General features: G+C 46.6%; 1 protein-coding gene across 10 annotated transcripts in view; it reads right to left on the bottom strand.

Moving 5' to 3' along the window:
- The window catches only part of LOC119963155 (TNFAIP3-interacting protein 1-like), a 54,870-nt gene that overhangs the window by 14,993 nt on the left and 15,126 nt on the right, over window positions 1-24,751 (bottom strand). For 8 of the 10 annotated variants that reach the window (XM_038791824.1, XM_038791829.1, XM_038791826.1 and 5 more), the window contains exons 2-8: window positions 24,535-24,636; window positions 22,551-22,616; window positions 21,797-21,919; window positions 21,447-21,575; window positions 9,060-9,185; window positions 7,785-7,910; window positions 7,561-7,635 (exon numbers count right to left, since the gene is read on the bottom strand). In XM_038791824.1, coding sequence (XP_038647752.1) covers window positions 7,561-7,635; window positions 7,785-7,910; window positions 9,060-9,185; window positions 21,447-21,575; window positions 21,797-21,919; window positions 22,551-22,616; window positions 24,535-24,636 — 747 coding nt within the window. The remainder of the gene's footprint in view (window positions 1-7,560; window positions 7,636-7,784; window positions 7,911-9,059; window positions 9,186-21,446; window positions 21,576-21,796; window positions 21,920-22,550; window positions 22,617-24,534; window positions 24,637-24,751) is intronic. The other 2 variants (XM_038791832.1, XM_038791833.1) reach the window with 1 other exon arrangement.

The raw sequence follows: 24,751 nt of genomic DNA, 5'->3' as shown, positions 1-24,751 counted from the left end.
TGTGCTAACCAGCGGGTGGTTTCCTTGCCCATGTTTCACCTGATGCTATGAGGCATCATGGGGCCTAGAGTCGACGTTGAAGACTTCCAGAGCAACTCCCTCCTCACTGTTTACCATTGTGACACCACATCTGGTGGGTCTGTCATAAAATCACAGAATCATAGAATTCATACAGTGCAGAAGGAGGCCATTTGGCCCATTGAGTCTCTACCAGCCCTCTGAAAGAGCACCCTACCTACGCCCATGCCCACACCTTATCTCCATAACTTAATAAACCCACCAAATCTTTTGGAATTAAGGGGCGATATAGCATGGCCAATCCACCTAACCTGTACATCTTTGGACTGTGGGAGGAAACCGGAGCACCCGGAGGAAACAGCAACGGGGAGAACGTACAGACTCCACACAGACAATGACCCATGGCGGGAATTGTACCCCGATCCCTGGCGTTGTGAGGCAGTAGTGCTACTCACTGTGCTGCCAGTGAGACAGGACATTTCCAGGAATGGTGATAGTGGTGTCTGGGTCTTTGGTACAACTGAGTGGCTTGCTAGGCTGTTTCATTTCAGAGGGAAGTTAATAATTAACCACATTGCTGTAGGTCTGGAGCCATGAGTAAGGCAGACTAGGTAAGGACGGCAGATGACCTCCCCTGAAGGACATTAGTGAACCGGGTGGGTTTTTACCACAATCGGCATTGGTTTTGTGGTACCATTACTGAGATTAGCTTTTAGTTCCAGATATAGTAATTGCATTTAAATCCCACCAGGTGCCATGGTGTGATTTGAACCCATGTTTCCAGAGCATTAGCCTGGGCCTCTGAATTGCTAGTTCAGTGACATTACCACAATGTCACCGCCTCCCCAAGCTGGCTTCCTGGCAAAGACCCTGTTAAATAAAAATTGTGCACGCTATGAAGCTAAAATCCCTTGACATTTACTTGCTCCAGAACTCCTCCCCACCACTTAGAAATCCTGCCCCAGTAAAGATCAGGGTCAAAGATTCTATCAGGTTCCCTTACTTGGCAAAACAACGTAACTATTTTATGCACTTTCGGCTTTGTGAGAGTGGGAGTAAGATAGACTGTGAGGTGTCTGGTTTTAACAGATTCATTTTAGTACACTGCTGATGCTGAACTTTATCTGTCCTTCTGTAGTGTTTTCTGGCTTTTACTCAACCAAAAAATAAAAAAGGAAAAGTAAATGTCAATAGAAACTGAGAATCACCAGCACATTGTACTGATAAAGACTTACTATCTTGAGGCAGGTGATCAACAGATTACCATCTTCTGTGGGCGACTTTTGCAAAACAGAGATATTGGCAGATGGTTTAATGCTGCAGTTATATGCTGTTGAATTATTATCTTTTGCACCAAGCATATGCCAACTGATTCCGTTGATAGCAAAGGCAGAAAGACCACTTAGCTTTGCGATACTAAGGCTGCACAGCACCTGCAGATACACAGCATCCCGTACAAAACTGGGGTTTTCAAAATTTACAACTTACAGTCACCCATTGTTCGGTCTGTAAATTTCTAGTGTTTGCAGTAAGTTTAGAAGGCATCTAGTTGCAGAGACAGCACAATTCACAATGTCGCGTGACATCGACTGTTTCAATTTCTCTGCTCCTTTCACCCGCTCTAATCTGTCGCCTTCTGAATTTGCTGCGCTCTACTCTCTCAGGTCCAACCCTGACTTTGACATCAAACCTGCCAACGAGGGTGGGGTTGTTGTCTGGCGTACTGACCTCTACCTCCCAGAGGCTGAGCGGCAACTCTCAGACACTTTCTATCACCTTCCCCTGGACCATGACCCCACCACGAGCATCAAGCGATTGTTTCCAGAACTGTCACTGACCTCATCTCCTCTAGAGATCTTCCCTCCACAGCTTCCAACCTCATAGTCTCCCAAACCCAGACAGCCCGCTTCTACCTCCTCCCCAAAATCCACACACAGGACTGTCCCGATCGGCCCATCACGTCACCTTGCTTCTGCCCCACCAAACACATTTCTTCCAATCTTGACTCCATCCTCTCTCCTCTTGTCCAGTCCCTTCCTCCCTACATCTGTGATTTCTCCGATGCCCTACATAATATCAACAACTTCCAGTTCCCCAGCCCTAACCCCCTCCTCTTCACCATGGATGTCCAATCCCCCCCATACCTCTATTTCCCACCAGGATGGTGTGAGGGCTCTCCGCTTCTTCCTCAAACAGAGACCTGAACAATCCCCGTCCACCACCACTCTCCTCCATCTGGCTGAACCTATTCTTTCACTGAACAATTTCTCTTTTAACATGTCTCATTTCCTCAAAGGTTGTGGCTATGGGTACCCGTATGGGTCCCAGTTTTGCCTGTCTCTTTATGGGCATGTGGAACATTCCTTGTTCCAGTCCTACTCCGGCACCATCCCACAACACTTTTATCGACGACTGTTTTGGTGCTGCTTCATGTTCCCGCCTGGACCTGGAAAAATGTATTCATTTTGTTTCCAATTCCCACCCCTCTATCACCTTCACATGGTCCATCCCCGACACGTCCCTTCCCTTCCTTGACCTTTCTATTTCACTTTCTGGGGATAGATTGTCCACTAATATCCATTACAAACCCACTGACTCCCACAGCTACCTGGACTACAGCTCTTCACACTCCACACCCTGGAAGGAATCCATCCCATTCTCCCAGTTCCTTCGCCTCAGTTGCATCTGTTCTGATGATGCTACTTTCCAAAATGGTGTTGTTGACATGTCTTCATTCTTCCTTAATCGTGGTTTTCCACCATTATGGTCAACAAGGCTCTCAACCGTGTCCGGCCCATTTCCCACACCTCTGCTCTTACCCCCTCCCCTCCCTCCCAGAACCAGGATAGGGTCTGCCTTGTCCTCACTTTTCACCCCACCAGCCTCCGCAATCAAAGAATCATCCTCTGCCAACTCCAGCATGATTCCACCACCAAAGACATCTTCCCTTCACTCTCCCTGTCAGAATTTCACAGGGACCGCTCCTCCGGGATACCCTGGTCCACACCTCCATCACCCCCAACACCTCACCCTCTTCCCATGGCACCTTCCCATGCAATCGCAGAAGGTGTAACACCTGCCCCTTTACCTTCTCACTCCTCACCATTTCAGTCCCTAAACACACTTTTCAAGTGAGGCAACGCTTCACGTACACCTCCTCAATCTGGTCTATTGCATTTTCTGCCCCCAAGCGGTCTGGTCTACATTGGAGAGACGAGACACTGACTGGGTGACCGCTTTACAGAACACCTCCCAGCCATCTGCAAGCAGAACCCAGACTTTCCTGTTGCTTGCCATTTCACTCACAATCCTGCTCTCACGTCCATCCTTGGCCTGCTGCAATGTTCCAGTGAAGCCCAGTGCAAACTGGAGGAACAGCACCTCATCTTCCGATTAGACTCATTACAGCCTTCTGGACTAAACACTGAGTTCAACAACTTCAGACTGTGAACTCTCTCCTCTGCCTTCACCCCATTTTTATTTCCATCCAATTATTTACATTTCTTCCATTGAACTGTTTTCCCCTCCCCATTATCCCGCCCCCTCCCCCCACTCCACTTGGGCCAACTGTTCCTAGTTGCCCTTTGACACACCTTTGTTTCTTCCATTCACACATTCTAATCTCTTTATGTGCCACTATCTGCACCCTTCTTAGTCTTAATCACTGCCATTTACATTCCCATTGTCTTGCTGTCCACGGCATTTTTAATCAATCTCCACCTATTGCTGGCCCCCTATCCAGCCCCACTGCTCCAGCCCCACTGCTCCAGCCCCCCCCCCCCCCCCCCCGCCACCACCAATAACTGTATAAATCTGACCCTATTTCCAGTTCTCTTTGGCTTTGACAGGGTGAAATGAAATGAAAAAATGAAAATCGCTTATTGTCACGAGTAGACTTCAATGAAGTTACTGTGAAAAGCCCCTAGTCGCCACATTCCGGCGCCTGTCTGGGAGGCTGGTACGGGAATTGAACCGTGCTGTTGGCCTGCTTTAAAAGCCAGCGATTTAGCCCAGTGAGCTAAACCAGCCCCTAAATGAAATGAAAATCGCTTATTGTCACGAGTAGGCTTCAATGAAGTTACTGTGAAAAGCCCCTAGTCGCCACATTCCGGCGCCTGTCCGGGGAGGCTGGTACGGGAATCGAACCGTGCTGCTGGCCTGCTTTAAAAGCCAGCGATTTAGCTGAGTGAGCTAAACCAGCTAAACCAGACAGAGTTATTGAGACTCGAAACGTTAGCTCCATTTCTTTCCACAGACGCTGTCAGACCTGCAGTGATTGTCCAGCATTTTCTGTTTTTGTTTCAGATTCCAGCATCCGTAGTAATTTGCGTTTATCTAACATTAGAAATTCTACCATCAGAGGTAGACCATAACATTTTTAAGGTTCCACCTTTTCTGTGTTGAGATGCAACTTTTTTATATATTCACTTCACACGATATGGGCTTTGCTTGCTGGGTTAGCACATGTTGCCCATCCCTAATTGCCCTTGAGAAGGCGGTGATGAGCTGCCTTCTTGATCTGCTGCAGCCTATGAGTTGTAGGCACACCCACTGAACTATTAGGGAGGGAATTCCAGGATTTTGACCCAGTGATAGTGGAGGAACTGAGATTTATTTCCAAGTCAGGATGGTGAGTGACTTTGAGCTGAATATCCAGGATGTTGCCTGGTATGGAGGGAAAATCTTATGAGGAAAGGCTGATGGGCTTGAGGTTGTTTTCGTTAGAGAGAAGAAGGTTAAGAGGTGACTTAATAGAGGCATACAAAATGATCAGAGGGTTAGATAGGGTGGACAGCGAGAGCCTTCTCCCGCGGATGGAGGTGGCTAGCACGAGGGGACATAGCCTTAAATTGAGGGGTAATAGATATAGGACAGAGGTCAGAGGTGGGTTTTTTACGCAAAGAGTGGTGAGGCCGTGGAATGCCCTACCTGCAACAGTAGTGAACTCGCCAACATTGAGGGCATTTAAAAATTTATTGGATAAGCATATGGATGATAAGGGCATAGTGTAGGTTAGATGGCCTTTAGTTTTTTTCCATGTCGGTGCAACATCGAGGGCCGAAGGGCCTGTACTGCGCTGTATCGTTCTATGTTCTATGTTCTATGGTGGCGTTCCCATGTATCTTCTGCCCTTGTCCCAATCTAGATAGTAGCAGTCATGGATTTGGAAGGTGCTGCCTAAGGAGCTTTGGTGAGTTCCTCCCGTGAATCTTGTAGATGGTACACACTGCTGCTACTGTACGTCAGTGGTGGAGGAGTGAATGTTTGTGGTGGAGGGAGTGAATGATCATTTTTAAAGGTCTCTCAAGTTGTTCTGACAGAGAAAATCTGAGGTCTAGTTTTAAGGCAAAAAGAATAAATCGGATGTTTTTTTGTTGAGGTGAATATGAACCAGAAAACCGGAGACAACTCCGCCATGGTAATTTAAGTAAGAAGTCTTACAACACCAAGTTAAAGTCCAACATGTTTGTTTCAAACACTAGCTTTCGGAGCACTACTCCTTCACCTGAGGATTCACCCGAGGAAGGAGCAGTGCTCCGAAAGCTAGTGTTTGAAACAAACGTTGGACTTTAACCTGGTGTTGTAAGACTTCTTACTGTGCTCACCCCAGTCCAACGCCAGCATCTCCACATCATGGTAATTTAAGGAAGGCCTGGCCGTATTTTATGACCATCTTGTGACTAATGAGCTGCCACTGGGGCTCTTACCCCTTCAAGGGACAAGGTCATTTTCCAAGAGCTGCTGGCCAATCGCTGTTCTTCAGTCCCAGCATCACTGGCAACAGTGGCCATGGCTTGGATTGCACCCAGCCAAGAGGCGCAGCGTTGGTGCCATCTCTGCAGTAGGATAAATGGGGAGGGGAGTTCAAGGCCCCGGTGAGGTGTGGGTGGTTGTCGAGAGTGGGGGAAACTGTTGCCATCGTTGCAGCCATTGTGACTAGTCATCTCTCTATTCAATTAAGTGGCCTCCCTGGTGGTTCCCGCTAGACAGAAGAAAGCCTATTGGTTTTCCAATTATGCTAAAACTAACTGTACTTGAAAGTATAAGTTGCCTACAAAAATAATGTTTAGTCAATAGTGTGTTTAGTCTGTTTGTTAGAGTAAACACTTTGAAATGTGAAATCTTGTTATGTTCATATGTCCTTCCCCCACTATCCACCTTCACTGTTTTCCATTTCCCTCTTAGTGTTGGCTCTCTGGGGACTGCCGTTAGCACTCTTTCCCCATGCTTTTTTTTTTACATAGAATTTACAGTGCAGAAGGAGGCCATTCGGCCCATCGAGTCTGCACCGGCTCTTGGAAAGAGCATCCTACCCAAGGTCAACACCTCCACCCTATCCCCATAACCCAGTACCCCACCCAACACTAAGGGCAATTTTGGACACTAAGGGCAATTTATCATGGCCAATCCACCTAACCTGCACATCTTTGGACTGTGGGAGGAAACTGGAGCACCCGGAGGAAACCCACGCACACACAGGGAGGATGTGCAGACTCCACACAGACAGCGACCCAAGCCTGAATCGAACCTGGGACCCTGGAGCTGTGAAGCGATTGTGCTATTAGCACCCTGTTTCCCTATGTTTCGGTGGCTATGACTCGTTTTTATTCTCACTCCATAGTATAAATATTTCCCAATTTCTCTGTCTGTAGCTCTGACAAAAGATCATCTGGACTCTAAATGTTAGCTCTTTTATCTCCCTACAGATGCTGCCAGACCTGCTGAGGTTTTCCAGCATTTTCTTTTTGGTTTCAGATTCCAGCATCCGCAGTAATTTGCTTTGAATCTTGTTATATTATCTGTTCAGCTATTAACTGGAAGTTTGAATTATGTTTTAAAAGTCATCATTTTCTACTGTGAACTGTTGTCGATAAACTCCCCCCCTTGTCTACATATTGGCTTTGGCAGAAAGATCAAATTAATATCTGAGTATTTTTCAATTCAATTACAGTCTGAGTGGTTACCTGTTCCTTTATTTTGACGGCTTTTGGTCGGTTACCAAGGCTTATTAGAGTTTCATAATAACCCATCTCATTCAATAATTACAGGCTTGATAACTGAATTCATCACAAAGTCTGTATATATTTGTCATTGGTGAGTTAGAACTTGTTTAGCGCCTGCCGCTAAGGCACACATCACAAACATGAAACAAAATGGGTGCAGGCTAAGGATGTACTGTTTGAAATCTCACGTATTGCATTAGAATGAGAGCTCAGCTATCAGATCAAAACAAAACTGCTTCTTATTTGTCACACCCCTCGAAGGCACTTTCCCACACAAGTTGCTCCAAGATCAGAACAGATAGGAGATAAACTGTTAGTTGTGTTTAAGTGACACTCAGATACATTTATCCTCAAACTTAGTGACTCCTGTATATTCGATTTCATATTCCTTTCTAAGTGGACAATGGCGAGCAACACAAAGTTTTATGTTCAAGTAAGATCCACCTAACAAATTTCAGAATTTACAGTTCTTTTTCTAGGCACCATTTTAATTAGCAAAGGTTTCATATGATACACATTCAATAATACGGTCCCGTACCTGCTTTTTCAGTTTCTTCCCCAGTAAATCCTTTTCTTTCCTTTCCTTCATAAAGTCTTCCTCATAAGTCTTAAGCTGTGAAATAAAAAGTAAAAATTCCCTCAGCTAAAGCTGCAGAATCAAACAAATAAATAAGCAAGTGGAACATGAAGCAGTCATTTATTTAAAATAGTAGTAAATATTGAAACAAATGAAATGTAGAAAGGCAGTTTCTATGGTAATACCCTTGTGTTAAGTGAAGTAAGTTTTGACTGTAGGTGCTCAATGTTTTTCTTCAGTTCTTCTTTCTCTTCATTCATTCTTTCCCGGTCACATCTTTCTCTCTGAAAGTCCTCTTCAAATATCTGCACCTTTAACAGAACCCCAAACATTTTAAGAGCTCAGGGATATAATTTGGATTAACTATTTCTGGTCAACATTCCTGATTGTCCACAGAAGAAAGAACACAAAGCTTTTTCAGATACATATCCCAGAACACACATCGCTTTCTTGATGTGGTCAAGGAGGGAAAATGAAGTGCAAGGCCGTAGCTATGAAATTCTAAATTAGAAGCTAAAATGTGGAGGACATAATGTGTTCAAGACCCCAAATAGGGAAATCAAACTTGACACAATCTGAACTAAAAAGCCAAATGGAGTCCAGGCTGCAAAAAAAAAACTGAAACATTTTCCGCGGGTAGCCAAGGAGGTCGGACACATTACCATTCACTCCTGTCACCAATTTACCAAGAAAAATCAGAATGTCAAATGCATGTGAATACAATTAAAGATGGGCACATTCAAGGTTCATTGACTTCCAAATGTTGTTCACCAATGCTGACGCCATTGCTCATATCTCAAAGGAAGCAAATCTATAAAGGGATGTTTATTTAGCCATAACATTCAAGGCTATGGGCCAAGTACTGGCAAGTGGGATAAATTGACAGGTCAGGGTCTTTCATGTGTCGGTGCAGACTCGATGGGCCGAAGGGCCTCTTCTACACTGTAGTATTCTGTGATTCTGAATCGAGCCCAGAGGGTTATTGAGTATATTCATGGCTTGGTTGGATAAATTTTTGATCTCTGTGGGAATCAAGCCAAAAAAGGAGTAAAACATCTGAAAGTGCTTCACAGAAGTCCTGTAAAAATAAAATTGACAGTGAACCGCGGAAGGAGATGTTAGAACAGATGACCAAACGCTTGGTCATAGAGGTAGATTTAAAGGAGCATCTTAAAAGGTGGAGAGAGAGGTGGAGTGGTTTAGGGAGGAGCTAAGAATGGCCACCAATGCTGAAGATGAAAATCAGGGATGCACAGGAGGCCAGAATTGGAGGAGAGCTGTTGGTTCTGTGGGACATTATAACAGTGCGCCCATGGAAGGATTTGAAAAGAATAAGAGTTTAAAAAAATAGAATACTTAAGAAATAAATATAAACAAAACAATGTATCAGGTTTTTCTAAACTCCATAAATCGTAATGAGTTACAATTACTTGAAAAACATTCAATGTGTTATTTATTACCTGTTGCTTTAGGACCTCAATTTGCGTTTTCAGTTCTTCAGGATGAGATTTTTTCATTGACTCTGCGCTTTCAAAATTGTGAGACACGCAAGAAACATTCTGCTTTCTTAAAGCATCGGATAGAGCCTACAACATAATTAAATTGAAATACTTCAGACTAATTAGTGTTATCCACTGTGTCACAATAGTTTTTTATCCCCCAAAAACATGAGTAAGTATGGGTCCAGTCTTATATTCTCCTACTGTATGGTACAACACGGAGCTCCAGTCTACTGAGGAACTGTGTTGCCGTCTGGAGTCCTTAGAGATTTGAGTACCCTTCTGTGAAGCATTTGTTTTTTTTTAATTTTTAAAAATAAATTTAAAGAACCCAATTCATTTTTTCCAATTCAGTCCATCAATCCACCTACCTTGCACATCTTTGGTGTGTGGGGACGAAACCCATGCAAACACGGGGAGAATATGCAAACTGCACACAGACAGTGACCCAGAGCCGGGATCGAACCTGAGACCTCGGCGCCATGAGACTGCAGTGCTACCACTGTGCCACCATGCTGCCCTTGTGAAGCATTTGTGAGGTATAGCTCCACAGTATTGTTTCCAAAGAGGACATTGAGTGCATGGTGAAGTGGGCAGTCAAATGCTTGCCAGGTAATATCCTGCAAAAGCTCAAGCCATTTTGATTCCCGGCAATATTCACCACCATGAGCTTGAGCCAAAACAGAATATTTTGAAAGTTCAGAGTAGGTCTGTCAGCATTGGAAAATATTTAAATGGCATTGGCAAAAAGGGGCAAACAAGGTGAGAAGAAATTAATATTTTGGGTTTGTACTCCTCATTGAAAGACAGAGAGTTACCTTGAAGGGTGTAAATCTGAACTGGACCTTGTCTTTTCTCTTTAGAAACTGTCAGATCTCCTCTATTGCCAGCATTTTGATTTCATCTTGGTTTTTTTTTTAATATCACCTCAAGTTTCTTCAAACGTTTCACCCTGATAATTTATTGGCATTGGCAACAAGGCCTCAACTGTGGTTGCATTTCTAATTTTCATTTAATTAGCAAAATATATAAGAACTATCCAGTCGGACAAAAGTGCACTGATTCATTCTGGAATTAGCACAGAATAAATAATAATAATAAATTTTCCACAAAGTACTTAAGGTCTCCTGTGATTTTGGACTTTAAAGTACTTAGGAAAAACACTTAAATCATCTTTTTCCTCTCCCAATATTCGCTTTGGAAGTTCTCCCATGATATACAGTATTCCCAAATCTACAGTGAACAGCTCCCAGAGACAGACAGATACACACACAGACACACACAGAGGCTGCCCTCGCAGTGTTGGTGACAGCTGAGGTGGCCAGAGGCTGGAAAAGGCAGCAGCCTCATCGCAGGTTGGAGGTGGCACCCTTTGCGCAGGGGACCGCCGCACACCCTGAAGACCCGGCTGCCACCCATCAGACTGAGGAGGAACCAAGAGAGGGGCACCAGCGATAGCCCAAGGTGTACAGGCGTGTTGGGTCTTTTGAGGAGATGACAGACAGCATGTGCCGCAGGAGCCTGCGTCTCAACAAAGAGACAGTGCGGCACCCGTGCCACGATCACGTGGACTTGGCACCCCATGGAGGAGGAGTACAACGGCTCTCGGTGGCTGTGAAGGTCACCGCAGCACTGATCTTTTTTTTGAAAAACATTTTATTGGAGGCAGTTTCGAATATATACACAGCAAAGAAGAAAAAACACAAAAAACAACCGCGGCAACAGCAAACAGCCTAAACATCCTGACACACATTCCCCGACTCTAATCGCTGCTACCCTGGCGCCTGCCCCCTTATTTTGTAATTTTAACCCAACCTGAACTGACGGCTCAATACTCCTTAAAGAAGTCGATGAACAGCTTCCACCTCGAGGTGAACCCCTCCTTTGCCCCGCAATGGAGAACTTGATTTTATCTAACTGCAGGAACTCTGCCAAATCGCTCACCCACACCCCTACACTCGTCGACTCTGAGACCCGCTAGCCCAACAAAATCTGTCTCTGGTTATCAGGGAGGCAAAGGCCAATACATCGGCCTCTCTTCCAACCTGCACTCTCGGATCCTCCAAAACTCCAAGTATTGCCACCTCCAGATCCGGAGCCACTCCCAAAATATTTGACATTATCAGCGGGATTCTCCCTTCTGGGGACTAAGTCCCCATGCCAGCGGGAGAACCAGTGCCAACCACTCGACGCCAACAGCCCCTGGAAGTGCGGAGACGCCAGAGGGGTTGGCGCCGCTCCTTTTTTAGGAAGGTTAATGCAGATCGGCACCCATAGGGACATGTCTTCCATTCTAAATGCTGCCGGCACTGGTTCCACACCCTCAACACTGATAGCACCACCAGGCTCATGGAATACATGGCAGGCAAGAACAGAAGGGGTGCCAGCAATAATGGCCTCAAACTGGTCCCTTTACGTCTGGTGGTGGCTATGAAGGAGTATGTCGCACATTTGGTGGCTCCCGCTCGGGTTGGACTTTTAGACCTTTTCCCACAATTTTCTACCGGGCTTGAATTGTAAAACTGGTAACAGAAGCAATTGTGTACTGGATTCCCACATCTGTGCATGGAGAGAAGGATTAGAAGCGCTCGTAAAGGCAGAAACAGAAAGACAGAGAAGGCTTGGGCTGAAGCTGCAGCAGGAGACAGCATGGCGGAGGACCAGACCTCTGGTTTGTCGACCCAGCAGTCAACGGAGCAGCTGATGCAAGTTATTCAGGAAGGCTTTGCTAAGCAAAAACAGGACTGCTTTGACCCGATAAAAGAGTCACTTGAGTGTCTGGAGCTTAGATTGGACGGCCAAGATTGGGCGATCCAGAAGGTAGAGAAGGCGCTGGCTGAACAGGAGGAACATCAAACTGCGGTGGAGCTGGAGGTGGAGATGCTGAGAGACCAGCAGAAGAAGCTCCTAGAGAAGGTGGAGGACCTAGAGAATAGGTCCCGCCGGCAGAACTTGAGAATCGTTGGGCTCCCAGAGGGGTCTGAAGGAGCGAACGCTGGGGCATACATCGCAGACATGTTTGAGAAGCTGCTGGGGGATGGGGCATTCTCCGGCCCTTGTAGGTGGACAGGGCTCGCACAGCACTCGCGAGGAAGCCACGAATGAGAGACCCCCCATGGGCAATGGTGGTGAGATTCCACAGGTACTTGGATAAGGAGTGTATTCTACAGTGGGACAAGCAGACACGGATCTGTAAGTAGGACAACAGTATCCTGCGGGTTTACCAAGACCTGAGTGTGGAGGTGGCCAGGAGAAGAGCAGGCCTCAACCAGGTTAGGTCGATCCTTTTTTAAAAAAAAGTGAAGTTCGGACTTTTGTATCCGGCCTGTCTCTGGGCCATGCACGAGGAACAGCACTTTTATTTCGAGTCGCCTGAGGACGCGCTGGACTTTGCAAAAAGGAAAGGACTGGTGGTGAACTGAGAACTTTTGAACTTTGCTGCAATGGTCATGTTTTTTTTTTTGTTTTTCTGTTCTTCTCGTTTTTCATTTTGTGGAAGCTGTTTGTAATGCCTTTTGCATTGATTTGGGACCAGTGGCAGAGTTAAGGTTTTCATTTGCACTGTTGGGGGATGGAGGTGTGCTTGTTTAGACCTTAGTGTTTTTCTGTTGGGCAATTGTGTGGGGATTGTTTGATGTTGGAATATGTTTGAATGAGCGGGGGGGAAGGGTGGGGAGGGAACAAAAGGTGGGAGACTATCTGGCACAGGGATGGGGGCCACCAACCTAGCTGGGCAGACTAGATCACGGAGGGGTTGGGTTACAGAGTGTTGCTACTGGGGGGGGGGATAAATGTTCTGCTGACAAGGGAGGAACTTGGGCTAAGGGACAGAGAGGAGGTTGGTTGCGGAGGCTGCCTGGGGATGGGCTGGTAGAGGCGCGGAGCATGGGCTGGAGGCGGGCCCAAAAAAGGGGATGACTGACCGGCGAAGGGTGGGGGGCAATCACCCCCCCCCCCCAACTAGGCTGATCACCTGGAATGTTCGAGGGTTAAATGGGCCGGTCAAGAGGGCACATGTGTTCGCGCATTCTAGGGGACAAGGCGGATGTGGTAATGTTGCAGGAGATGCACCTTAGAGTGGCTGACCAGATTAGATTGAGGAAAGGTTGGGTCAGTCAGGTCTTTCACTCGGCACTAGACTCAAAGACTAGAGGGGTCGCGATCCTGATCAATAAGCGGATGGTGTTTGAGGCGGGTAGAATAGTCTCGGATATGGAAAGTCGGTATGTTATGGTCAGTAAGAAATTGGAGGGGTTGCAGGTGGTATTAGTAAATGTGTATGTGCCAAACTGGGATGATGTGGAGTTTATGAAGAGGATGTTGAGGAAGTGGACTCGCACAGGTTGGTCATGGGAGGGGATTTTAACACAGTTACTGACCCTGGCTTGGACCGGTCAAGCTTGAAAATGGACAGGGTGCCAGCAATGGTAAAGGAACTAAAAGAGCTCATGGAGCAGATTGGGGGGGGGGGGGGGGGGGGGGGGGGACTGGGTTGACCTGCAGGTTAGTCAAGGCAGTAACCAGCGCCCGCACTGGAGGTTAGATGTGGGACTTTTGGCTGACGAAGGGGTGTGCGAGCAACTGAGGAAATGTGTTCACAACTACCTGCAGGTCAACGACACAGGGGAAATTTCAGCAGCGGTTGTCTGGGAAGCGCTGAAGGCAGCGGTCAGAGGGGAGCTGATCTCGATACGGGCCCATAGGGAGAAGGTGGACAGGGCAGAGACGGACCACCTGGTAAAGCAGATACTACAGATTGATAGGAGGTATGCGGAGACCCCTGAGGCATGGCTTTTAAGGGAACGGCGGAGGCTACAGGTGTAGTTCGGCTTGTTAACCACAGAAAGGGTGGTGGAGCAACTGAGAAAGGTGAGGGCGGCGATCTATGAGTATGGAGAGATGACCAGCAGAATGCTTCACAGCTCCAGGGTCCCAGGTTCGATTCCCGGCTGGGTCACTGTCTGTGTGGAGCCTGCACGTCCTCCCCCTGTGTGCGTGGGTTTCCTCCGGGTGCTCCGGTTTCCTCCCACAGTCCAAAGATGTGCAGGTTAGGTGGATTGGACATGCTAAATTGCCCGTAGTGTCCTAATAAAAGTAAGGTTAGGGGGGGTTGTTGGGTTACGGGTATAGGGTGGATACGTGGGTTTGAGTAGGGTGATTATGGCTCGGCACAACATTGAGGGCCGAAGGGCCTGTTCTGAGCTGTACTGTTCTATGTTCTATGTTCTATGAATGCTTGCACAGCAGCTTAGAAGGAGGGAGGCAGCCAGGGAGATAGGGAAAGTAAATGACGGAGATGGGAACCTGGTTGAAGATTCAGCAGGGGTGAATAATGTGTTTAGGGATTTCTACAGTAGGCTGTATAGGTCGGAACCCCCTACGGAGCCGGAGGGGATGAGGCTCTTCTTGGAGTGGCTGAATTTCCCAAAGGTGGACAGGGAGCTGGTAGAAGGGCTGGGGGCCCCGATCGGGTTGTAAGAGATAGCGGAGGGTCTGAAGGCCATGCAGTCGGGTAAAACCCCGGGGCCGGACGGGTACCCAGTGGAGTTTTGTAAAATGTTCTCTAGGATATTGGGCCCGGTGTTGATAAGGATGTTCAATGAGGCAAGGGAAAGAGGGGTGCCGCCCCCGTCGATGTCACAGGCCATGATTTCGCTGATTCTGAAGTGGGACAAGAACCCGGAGCTGTGTGGGTCCTACAGGTCGATATCCCTGTTGAATGTGGATACCAAACTGCTGGCCAAAATGTTGTCCTCCAGGATTGAGGTTTGAGTTCCAGATGTTATTGGGAAGACCAGACGGGGTTTGTTAAGCGTAGGCAGTTGGTGGCCAATGTAAGAAGGTTGTTGAACGTGATCATGATGCCCCCAGAAGGTAGGGAGGTGAAGGTAGTGATCGCAATGGATGCAGGAAAGGCTTTTGATCGAGTAGAATGGGATTATCTGTGGGAGGTACTGGGACGGTTCAGATTTGGCCGGGGCTTTATTGACTGGGTCAGGTTCCTGTGGCAAGCATACGGATGAATAGGACATCAGACTATTTTAGACTGTACCGGGGGACAAGACAGGGGTGCCCCCTCTCCCCACTGTTGTTCGCGCAGCTATAGAGCCGTTGGCAATTGCTCTGAGAGCCTCAAAGGGCTGGAAGGGGCTGGTCCGGAGGGAGGGGGGTGGAGCACAGAGTCTCGCTCTATGTAGACGACCTGCTTCTGTATGTATCGGACCCAATAGAGGGGATAGAATAAATTATGAGGATTCTAGGGGAACTTGGCCGGTTTTCGGGGTATAAGCTAAATATGGAGAAAAGTGAGATGTTTGCGGTCCAGGCGAGGGGACAGGCGAGGCGATTGGGGGAGCTGCCGTTTAGATCAGTAAGGGGAAGCATTAGGTACCTAGGCATTAAAGTGGCGTGGGAATGGGACTGGCTGCATAAATTAAATCTGGCCTGACTAGTAGACCAAATGAAGGACGATTTTCGGAGGTGGGACGCGGTTCCGTTGTCATTGGCTGGGAGGGTACAGACGGTGAAGATGACGGCCCTCCCGGGATCCCTGTTCGTGTTTTAATGTCTCCCCATTTTATTCCGCAGTCCTTTTTTAAATGGGTCAACAAAGTGATCTCTGGCTTTGTTTGGGCGGGCAAGACCCCGCGAGTAAGAAAGGTAATGCTTGAGCGGAGTCGGGCAGAGGGTGGGCTGGCGCTGCCAAATTGTAGTAACTATTACTGGGCAGCGAATATAGCCATGATCAGGAAGTGGGTGGTGGGGGAAGTGTCGGCATGGGAGCGAATGGAGGCGGCTTCATGCATGGGCTCCAGTCTGGGGGCGTTGGTAACTGCGCCTCTGCTGTTCCCGCCGGCACGGTACTCCACCAGCCCCATAGTGGTGGCGGCCCTGAGAGTCTGGGGCAATGGAAGAGACATGTAGGAGCAGAGGGAGCATCGGTCTGGTCCCCAATCTGTAATAATCACCAGTTTGCCCCGGGAAGTATGGATGGGGGGTTCCGGATATGGCGGAGAGCAGGGATTGAGAGGATGGGGGATATGTTTATAGAGGGGAGCTTTCCGAGTATGAGGGCGCTGGAGGAGAAGTTTGGGTTGGCAAGGGGAAACAAATTCAGGTATCTGCAGGTGTGGGACTTCCTACGTAAACAGGTGTCAACCTTCCCACTCCTAACGCTAAGGGGGATTCAGGACAGGGTAGTTTCCAGAGGGTGGGTAGGAGAAGGAAGTGTCTCTGACATTTACAAGGAATTTATGGGGTCAGAGTCACGCAGACCGAGGAGCTGAAGCGCAACTAGGAGGAGGAGCTGGGAGGAGAGATAGAGGATGGTCTATGGGCGGATGCACTGAGTAGAGTCAACACGTCTGCAGCATGTGCCAGGTTCAGCCTGATACAATTCGAGGTCGTTCACCGGGCTCACATGACAGTGGCCCAGATGAGCAGATTCTTTGGGGTGGAAGACAGGTGTGCAAAATGTACGGGAGGACCAGCGAACCATGTCCACATGTTCTGGGCATGTCCGAAGCTTACGGGATTCTGGCAGGGGTTTGCAGATATCTTGTCCACAACGTTAAAAACAAGGGTGGTGCTGAGTCCAGAGGTGGTGATTTTCGGGGTGTCGGAAGACCTGGGAATCCAGGAGAAGAAAGAGGCAAACGTTCTGGTCTTTGCTTCCCTGGTAGCCCGGAGACAGATACTATTAGCTAGGAGGGACTCAAAGCCCCCCAAGTCGGAGACCTGGCTATCGGACATGGCTAGCTTTCTCTGTTTGGAGAAACTCAAGTTCGCCTTGAGAGGGTCACTGTTAGGGTTCACCCGGAGGTGGCAACCGTTTGTCGACTTCTTCGCGGAAAATGAATCATCAGCAGAAGGGGGGGGAGGTTGGTTTAGCTTAGAATAGGGGATTAATAAAGGTGGGACCAGTAAGGGAGGGAGACGGCTTTTGCACTATGTTTATAGTTTCATGTACATTGTTTATTTTGTTGTTGCCTCAATAAATACCTCAATAAAATGTTTATTAAAAAAAAATGGTCCCTTTACTCGAGGCCGCCTCCATTTGCTCCTACACCGTCCGCACCTCCAACTCTCATTTCCTAATCATTGCAATGTTTGCTGCCCAAAAATAGTTCTGCAAGTTCGGCAACGCTAACCCCCACCTTCCGGCAATCCCTCTCCAGGAACACCCTCCTAGCCCGCAGAGCCTTGACCGCCCACACGAACCTCAAAATCATCCCATTAACCTTCTTATAAAAGGACAAAGAACTGGAGGTTCTGAACACAAGCAAATACATTGGCAATACCATCATCTTTACCATCTGGACGTGACCAGCCAATGACAAAGGCAGCATATCCCACCTCTTAAAGTCTGACTGCAATCCCTCCACAATAGCCCTGATCTTCTATGCAACTGGATCATTCCAGGCCTTCTACTTTGTGATTGTCTACTGTGCCCTCCACAATCTGGCACAGCAGCGAGGTGCCATGCTGGAGAAGGAGGGAGATGCGGCCTTGTCTGAGGAGCGGAAAGAGGATGGATGACAGGTGGCGGCAAGGGTCTGGCAAGCCCAGAAGAAAGGTAGGCCATCATCATCGTCCGATTCTCGTAGGATGAGGCCTTGTCCATCAGCTTACTCCCCCTCCCATTCCCCTCACACCCCCCATTCCTCTCCTTCCCTCCATTCCCCGACCACCCCATCCCCCCTCCACAAACCGTGTTCCACCCACCCAGGGTTTGTATAACATTACTCCAGGGTGATGGAGCTGTGTCCGCACTGCCAGTGGATCAATAATTCCCCCCCCCCAATCTCCTCTAACCCCCATTCCACAACCCCATTCTCCACCCCAACCCCCCCCCTCTCACACACACCCCCTACCTGTCTACCCTCTTCCTCCCTCCATAGGTCTGTATTATATATTTACAGGGTGATGGGCCTGTGTCGGCACTGTCAGGGGAGAGTGATGACCACTCGCTGTGAAGAAAGCTCCGGTGCTTCTCAATTGATGCCAAAGTCTGACTCCTGTCTTTCTGCTGGCGGCACGCTCACACCCATCCTCTGAACGGGGTCTGCATCGGGGGTGTTTCGTCTTGGATCACTGTGCCTGGGGGGTGAGGGGAGCGGAGGGCAATAAGGGGTGGGGGTGCAGGCAGGCTCACTGTGAAGATTAATGTGACAGAGGCTTCACATATATCAGGTGTAGCATGCTTTAATAGTGCACGTTTTACTTTTCCATTCACCTAGCAACATAATGCCCCCCCCCCAAAGTGCCCACTCTGTGATGCTCTCTCTTCTTGATCTTTCGTGGCCTACTGCTACATCTAGGTGTGTCCCAGGATGAACATCAGATGTGGAGGCGGCCTTCTGCTTTCTGTGTCTTGTGGCCTTGATCCCCTTGGCGAAAATCCTCCCAGAAGTCCCGAAAGATGTGCTTGTTAGGTGAATTGGACATTCTGAATTCTCCCTCTATGTACCCGAACAGGCACCGGAGTGTAGCGACTGGGCGATTTTCACAGTAACTTCATTGCAGGGTTAATGTAAGCCTACTTGTGACACTAATAATGATTATCATTATTATAAAGACAGCCAAGCACCCTCAAAGCGAGAAACTGGTCTGCGCGCTGCCATGCATGTGTGTTGACTGGGAGTGAGTGATGAGGGAGCGTTTAAAAGCAGCTCCCCCCTGTTATCAGTGAGATGTTGAGGCGCGAGTCTGGCGAATCAGACAGCGAGACAGCCAGTAATGGCGAGAAGCTCATGGAGGTTCACTTCCGGCACTAACTGCAGTTAAATATGGGCCGTGATCTCACCAACATTGCTGTTGAGAAACACCACGCCAAACACGGCCAAAATGACTCTTAGAAATTTTTCCATTTAATCACCTTGACTAACAAAGAACAAAGAAATTTACAGCACAGGAACAGGCCCTTCGGCCCTCCCAGCCTGCGCCGATCCAGATCCTTTATCTAAACCTGTTGCCTATTTTCCAAGGTCTACTTCCCTCTGTTCCCCGCCCGTTCATATACCTGTCTAGATGCCTCTTAAATGATGCTATCATGCCCGCCTCTACCACCTCCGCTGGTAAAGCGTTCCAGGCACCCACCACCCTCTGCGTAAAAAACTTTCAATGCACATCCCCCTTAAACTTTCCCCCTCTCACCTTGAAATCGTGACCCCTTGTAATTGACACACCCACTCTTGGGAAAAGCTTTGTGCTATCCACCCTGTCCATACCTCTCATAATTTTGTAGACCTCAATCAGGTCCCCCCCTCAACCTCCGTCTTTCCAACGAAAGCAATCCTAATCTACTCAACCTTTCTTCATAGCTAGCACCCTCCATACCAGGCAACATCCTGGTGAACCTCCTCTGCACCCTCTCCAAAGCATCCACATCCTTCTGGTAATGTGGCGACCAGAACTGCACGCAGTATTCCAAATGTGGCCGAACCAAAGTCCTATACAACTGTAACATGACCTGCCAACTCTTGTACTCAATACCCCGTCCGATGAAGGCAAGCATGGTGTATGCCTTCTTGACCACTCTATCAACCTGCGTTGCCACCTTCAAGGTACAATGGACCTGAACTCCCAGATCTCTCTGTACATCAATTTTCCCCAAGACCCTTCCATTGACCATATTGTCCGCTCTTGAATTTGACCTTCCAAAATGCATCACCTCGCATTTGCCTGGATTATAAGACCATAAGACATAGGAGCGGAAGTAAGGCCATTCGGCCCATCGAGTCCACTCCACCATTCAATCATGGTTGATTTCAACTCCATTTACCCGCTCTCTCCCCATAGCCCTTAATTCCTCGAGAAATCAAGAATTTATCAATTTCTGTCTTAAAGACACTCAATGTCCCGGCCTCCACTGCCCTCTGTGGCAATGAATTCCACAGACCTACCACACTCTGGCTGAAGAAATTTCTCCTCATCTCTGTTCTAAAGTGACTCCCTTTTATTCTAAGGCTGTGCCCCCGCGTCCTAGTCTCCCCAGCTAATGGGAGCAACTTCCCTACGTCCATCCTATCCAAGCCATTCATTATCTTGTAAGTTTCTATTAGATCTCCCCTCAACCTCCTAAACTCCAATGAATATAATCCCACGATCCTCAGACGTTCATCGTATGTTCGGCCTACCATTCCTGGGATCATCCGTGTGAATCTCCGCTGGACCCGCTCCAGTGCCAGTATGTCCTTCCTGAGGTGTGGGGCCCAAAATTGCTCACAGTATTCTAAATGGGGCCTAACTAGTGCTTTATAAAGCCTCAGAATTACATCCCTGCTTTTATATTCCAAGCCTCTTGAGATAAATGACAACATTACATTTGCTTTCTTAATTACGGACTCAACCTGCAAGTTTACCTTTAGAGAATCCTGGACTAGGACTCCCAAGTCCCTTTGCACTTTAGCATTATGAATTTTGTCACCGTTTAGAAAATAGTCCATGCCTCTATTCTTTTTTCCAAAGTGCAAGACCTCGCACTTGCCCACGTTGAATTTCATCAGCCACTTCTTGGACCATTCTCCTAAACTGTCTAAATCTTTCTGCAGCTTCCCCACCTCCTCAATACTACCTGCCCCTCCACCTATCTTTGTATCATCGGCAAACTTGGCCAGAATACCCCCAGTCCCGTCATCTAGATCGTTAATATATAAAGAGAACAGCTGTGGCCCCAACACTGAACCCTGCGGGACACCACTTGTCACCGGTTGCCATTCCGAAAAAGAACCTTTTATCCCAACTCTCTGCCTTCTGTCTGACAGCCAATCGTCAATCCATGTTAGTACCTTGCCTCGAATACCATGGGCCCTTATTTTACTCAGCAGTCCCCCGTGAGGCACCTTGTCAAAGGCCTTTTGGAAGTCCATCTGCCATTTCTCTGCCCAACTCTCCAATCTATCTATATTTTGTTGTATTCTCTGACAGTCCTCCTCGCTATCTGCAACTCCACCAATCTTAGTATCATCTGCAAACTTGCTAATCAGACCACCTATACCTTCCTCCAGGTCCAGGACTAAAAAGGACATACGTTGGATCTTTTGAAAGTTTAACCTGAGGCAATTTAAAAATTATATCATTTTGAAGACCATTAGTGAGGCCCTCCAATCCTTCGTAATATTGCTTGCTGAACACAGCTGAGAGGTCATGTCCATGGACCTGTGTCTCAGCACTTTCAGAGGAGTGTAGGAGAGAGAAAAGTGGATTTTCAAAAGCCTGCAGAGGATTTTGTGATCATGGGTATAAGAAGCAGGTTTTACAGAAGAGAGATTGATTTGTATGTGGAGCTATTCGACTGCACTGAGCAACAGATGTACATGCAGATAAGAACAAAGTAACTATACGAACCTTATTCAGACGAGCAATTTCATATTCATAATATCCTTTTTGTTTGGTTATTGATGTGTGGCATTCTTTCAAATGTTTATTCTCTCCTTCAGTCTCAAGCAACTTTGCATTTAGTGTCTGCTTCTGTTCCTTTTTTTCCAAATAAAAAGAAAAAAACCCATAAGTAATAGGAAAACCAGATTTTAAAGAAACAGCTTCAGCCAATTTAAAGTTACATTTGTGCAGATGAACATAATATTAACTGTGTAACTGCTGTAGCTTTTGGAGAAGTCCAAGTTTTCTATTAAATGAGTCTGCTTGATTGTCATTAAACATCAATTATTTTCAAGCCATTTTAGAGAAAAGCATACTTCGGCCGTTTCAAGTTTTGCTTTGGCAAGGAGCAGCTTCTTATCGAAATCCCTCTGCCTTTGGTCCAGGTCCTTCTCGAGGTCACTCAGGGACTGCTGGTAAATGCTGAACTTTTCCTTCAGCTGCAGAAAATGAAAGCCAATTAAGGATACATTACACATGGAATATTCTGGATGATTCAATTAAAACAAACCTGTTAGGACTTAGAAATGACTTGCGGGGGCGGGGAAGGGTTATTGTTAATAAATAATTAAGAACCCAAATTCTCATAGCACGACCCAAACACACAATTTTAACGCATTTCATTTTTTTGGAACATTTGTTTTTTCTTCTCTCTGCCTTTCTACGTCCTAAGCATCTACGTCCCGAGAACCAAACAACACGGCCAACTGTGAAGGTGTACAAATAACTCGCTGCCAGGTCTGTGCAGATGTAATTCTCTACAAACTCACTAGGGGGTGTGTGTGAGAACAGTTTAACATCACAATCAGATACCGACTGTTATTTCAAAAAGTACCTTTATGTTGAGATTATCGTGGACTTGGTTGGGAATTAACAAAAATAATTTTACACAAGGGTTTTGAAAACAAAATAAAACAAAGCAAATTTTATTTTACAATAAAATATTGCACAATGTATTTCAATAATTTTTAGAATTTGTATATTAACAAGATTAATTTTAATCCACACACGAGATATACCACAAACAAAAAAAACCTAGAAAAAAGTGCGCAGCAGATGTGGGTGTTTTACCTTCTGCTCGTACACCGCCTTCATGTTCCTGAACTCCTGGTCCCACTGCTTGTTTATCTGCAGAAGCTGACAGAACAATAAATTCATTGAGCCACATCAAACTAAAAAGAGACGTTTCTTCATACACAGCCTAAAGGTTTGAATTTTTTAATGCCACAAGTAAAGCCCAGTCTTCACTGACAGGGGAAACAACATGAAAAAAAGCACAACTGATCCCGAGTTTCAGAGACAAGGATGAACATAATTTTAGGACGTGCCATCACCAAACATATCTGCCCTCCCCACACCTTATACCATTCAGCTATTCCCATCATGATACGTTGGTCCGCTGCTCAAATCACCACCAACACCCTCACCCTTTCAAACATTTGCCGGACTCATTCCATGACCCAACCTCCACTATTCTCTGGGGTAGAGAATTCATTTTATAAGTTATATTAATGTCTTAGATGAAGGGACCAAAAGTATGGTTTGTTGATAATAGGTGGGAAAGTAAATTGTGAGGAGGACATAAGGAGGCTACAAAAGGTTATAAATAGGTTAAATGAGTGGGCAAAGATCTGGCAAATGGAGCATAATGTGGGGAAATGTGAAATTGTCCATTTTGAATAAAAAAGTTAATTATCAAATGATAAGAGATTGCAGAGCTCTAAGATGCAGAGAGATCTAGGTATCCAATGCATGAATTGCAAAAGGTTAGTATGCTGGTCCAGCAAATAATTAGGAAAGCTAATGGAACATTATTGTTTATTGGGAGGAATTGAACAGGAGAGGTTGTGCTTCAGTTATATACGGTATGGGTGAGACCCACATCTGGAGTACTGTGCACATTATTGGACTCCTTATATAAGGAAGGATAAATGCATTAGAAGCAGTTTTACCGGACAAATACCTGACTAATAAGGAAAGATTGGATAGGTTAGGCTTGTATCTGCTGAAGTTTAGAATAGCAAGAGATGACTTGAATGAAACATACAAGATCCTGAGGGGTCTTTTCAGAGTGAATGTGGAGAGGATGCTTCCTCTAGTGGGAGAATCTAGAACTAGGCGCCACTGTTTAAAATTAAGGGGTCACCACTTAAGACAGAGTCAAGGGTAGCATGGTGGCACAGTGGTTAGCACTACTGTCTCAGGTCACTGTCCATGTGGAGCTTGCGCATTCTCCCCGTGCCTGCGTGGGTCTTACCCCCACAAGCCAAAGATGTGCAGAGTAGGTGGATTGGTCATGCTAAATTGTGCCTTAATTAGCATTTTTTAAAAAAGTATTATGAGTCTTTGGAACTCTCTTCCTCAAAAGCCAGTGGGAGCAGAGTATTTTAAGGCAGAGGTGGATATATTCGTGTTAAGCAAAGGAGTGAACGGTTATAGGGGTAGGCAAGAATGTCGATCTGAGGTGTCAATTAGATCAGCCATAATTATAATGAAGGTGGAGCAGGCATGAGGGGCCGAGTGGCCTACTCCTTCTGCTAATTTGTATGTTTGTATGAAGACTAATGACCCTTTGTGAGAAGAAATTCCTCCTCATCTCAAGTGGGAGACCTCTTATTCTGAAACTATGCCCCCTAGTCTTAGAATCCCCTGCGAGGGGGACCATTTTCTCAGCCCTGTCAAACCCCCTCAGAATCTTTTATGTTCTAGTAAGACCACCTCTCATTTTTCTAAACTTCAATGAGCATAGGCCAAACCTGTTCAACCTTTCCACATAAGGCAACGCCCTCACCTTAGGAATTAGCCCAGTGAACGCGCTCTGAACTGCCTTCTATGCAAGCCTATCCCTCCTGAGGGAGACCAGTACTCTAGGTGTGGTCTCACCCATGCCCTTTACAGTTGTAGAAAGACTATCCTATTTTTATACTTCATCCCCCTTTTAATAAAGGGCAACATTCCTTTTAAATGGACTATGCGACTGTAAGTTGTTGGTGTATCCAAAAATCATTACAGAAAGAGGAGACTGTATTACAACTGCAATTTCAAAATTAAGGACCTCTTTTTTCTGATTTTCTAAAATCTTAATCCGTCTCTCGCACGCTTCGTTTCCATCTATGGAAGACTTCCTCTGGTTTTCGATTTCCATTCCAGTTACATTCTACCAGGGAAAAAAAGACAGAAGAATCTTGTCACTCTCTTTTTCAGTGATCTTCTAGTTCTGCACTTTGTGGTGCTCGCACACAATTGAAATTAAATGATTTTAACATTCATAA

The sequence above is a fragment of the Scyliorhinus canicula genome, chromosome 3 (assembly GCF_902713615.1).
Source record: "Scyliorhinus canicula chromosome 3, sScyCan1.1, whole genome shotgun sequence".
Classification (NCBI taxonomy): Eukaryota; Metazoa; Chordata; class Chondrichthyes; order Carcharhiniformes; family Scyliorhinidae; genus Scyliorhinus; species Scyliorhinus canicula.
The sequence above is the reverse complement of the archived record's forward strand: the minus strand, read 5'-3'. Positions and strand labels throughout refer to the sequence as shown.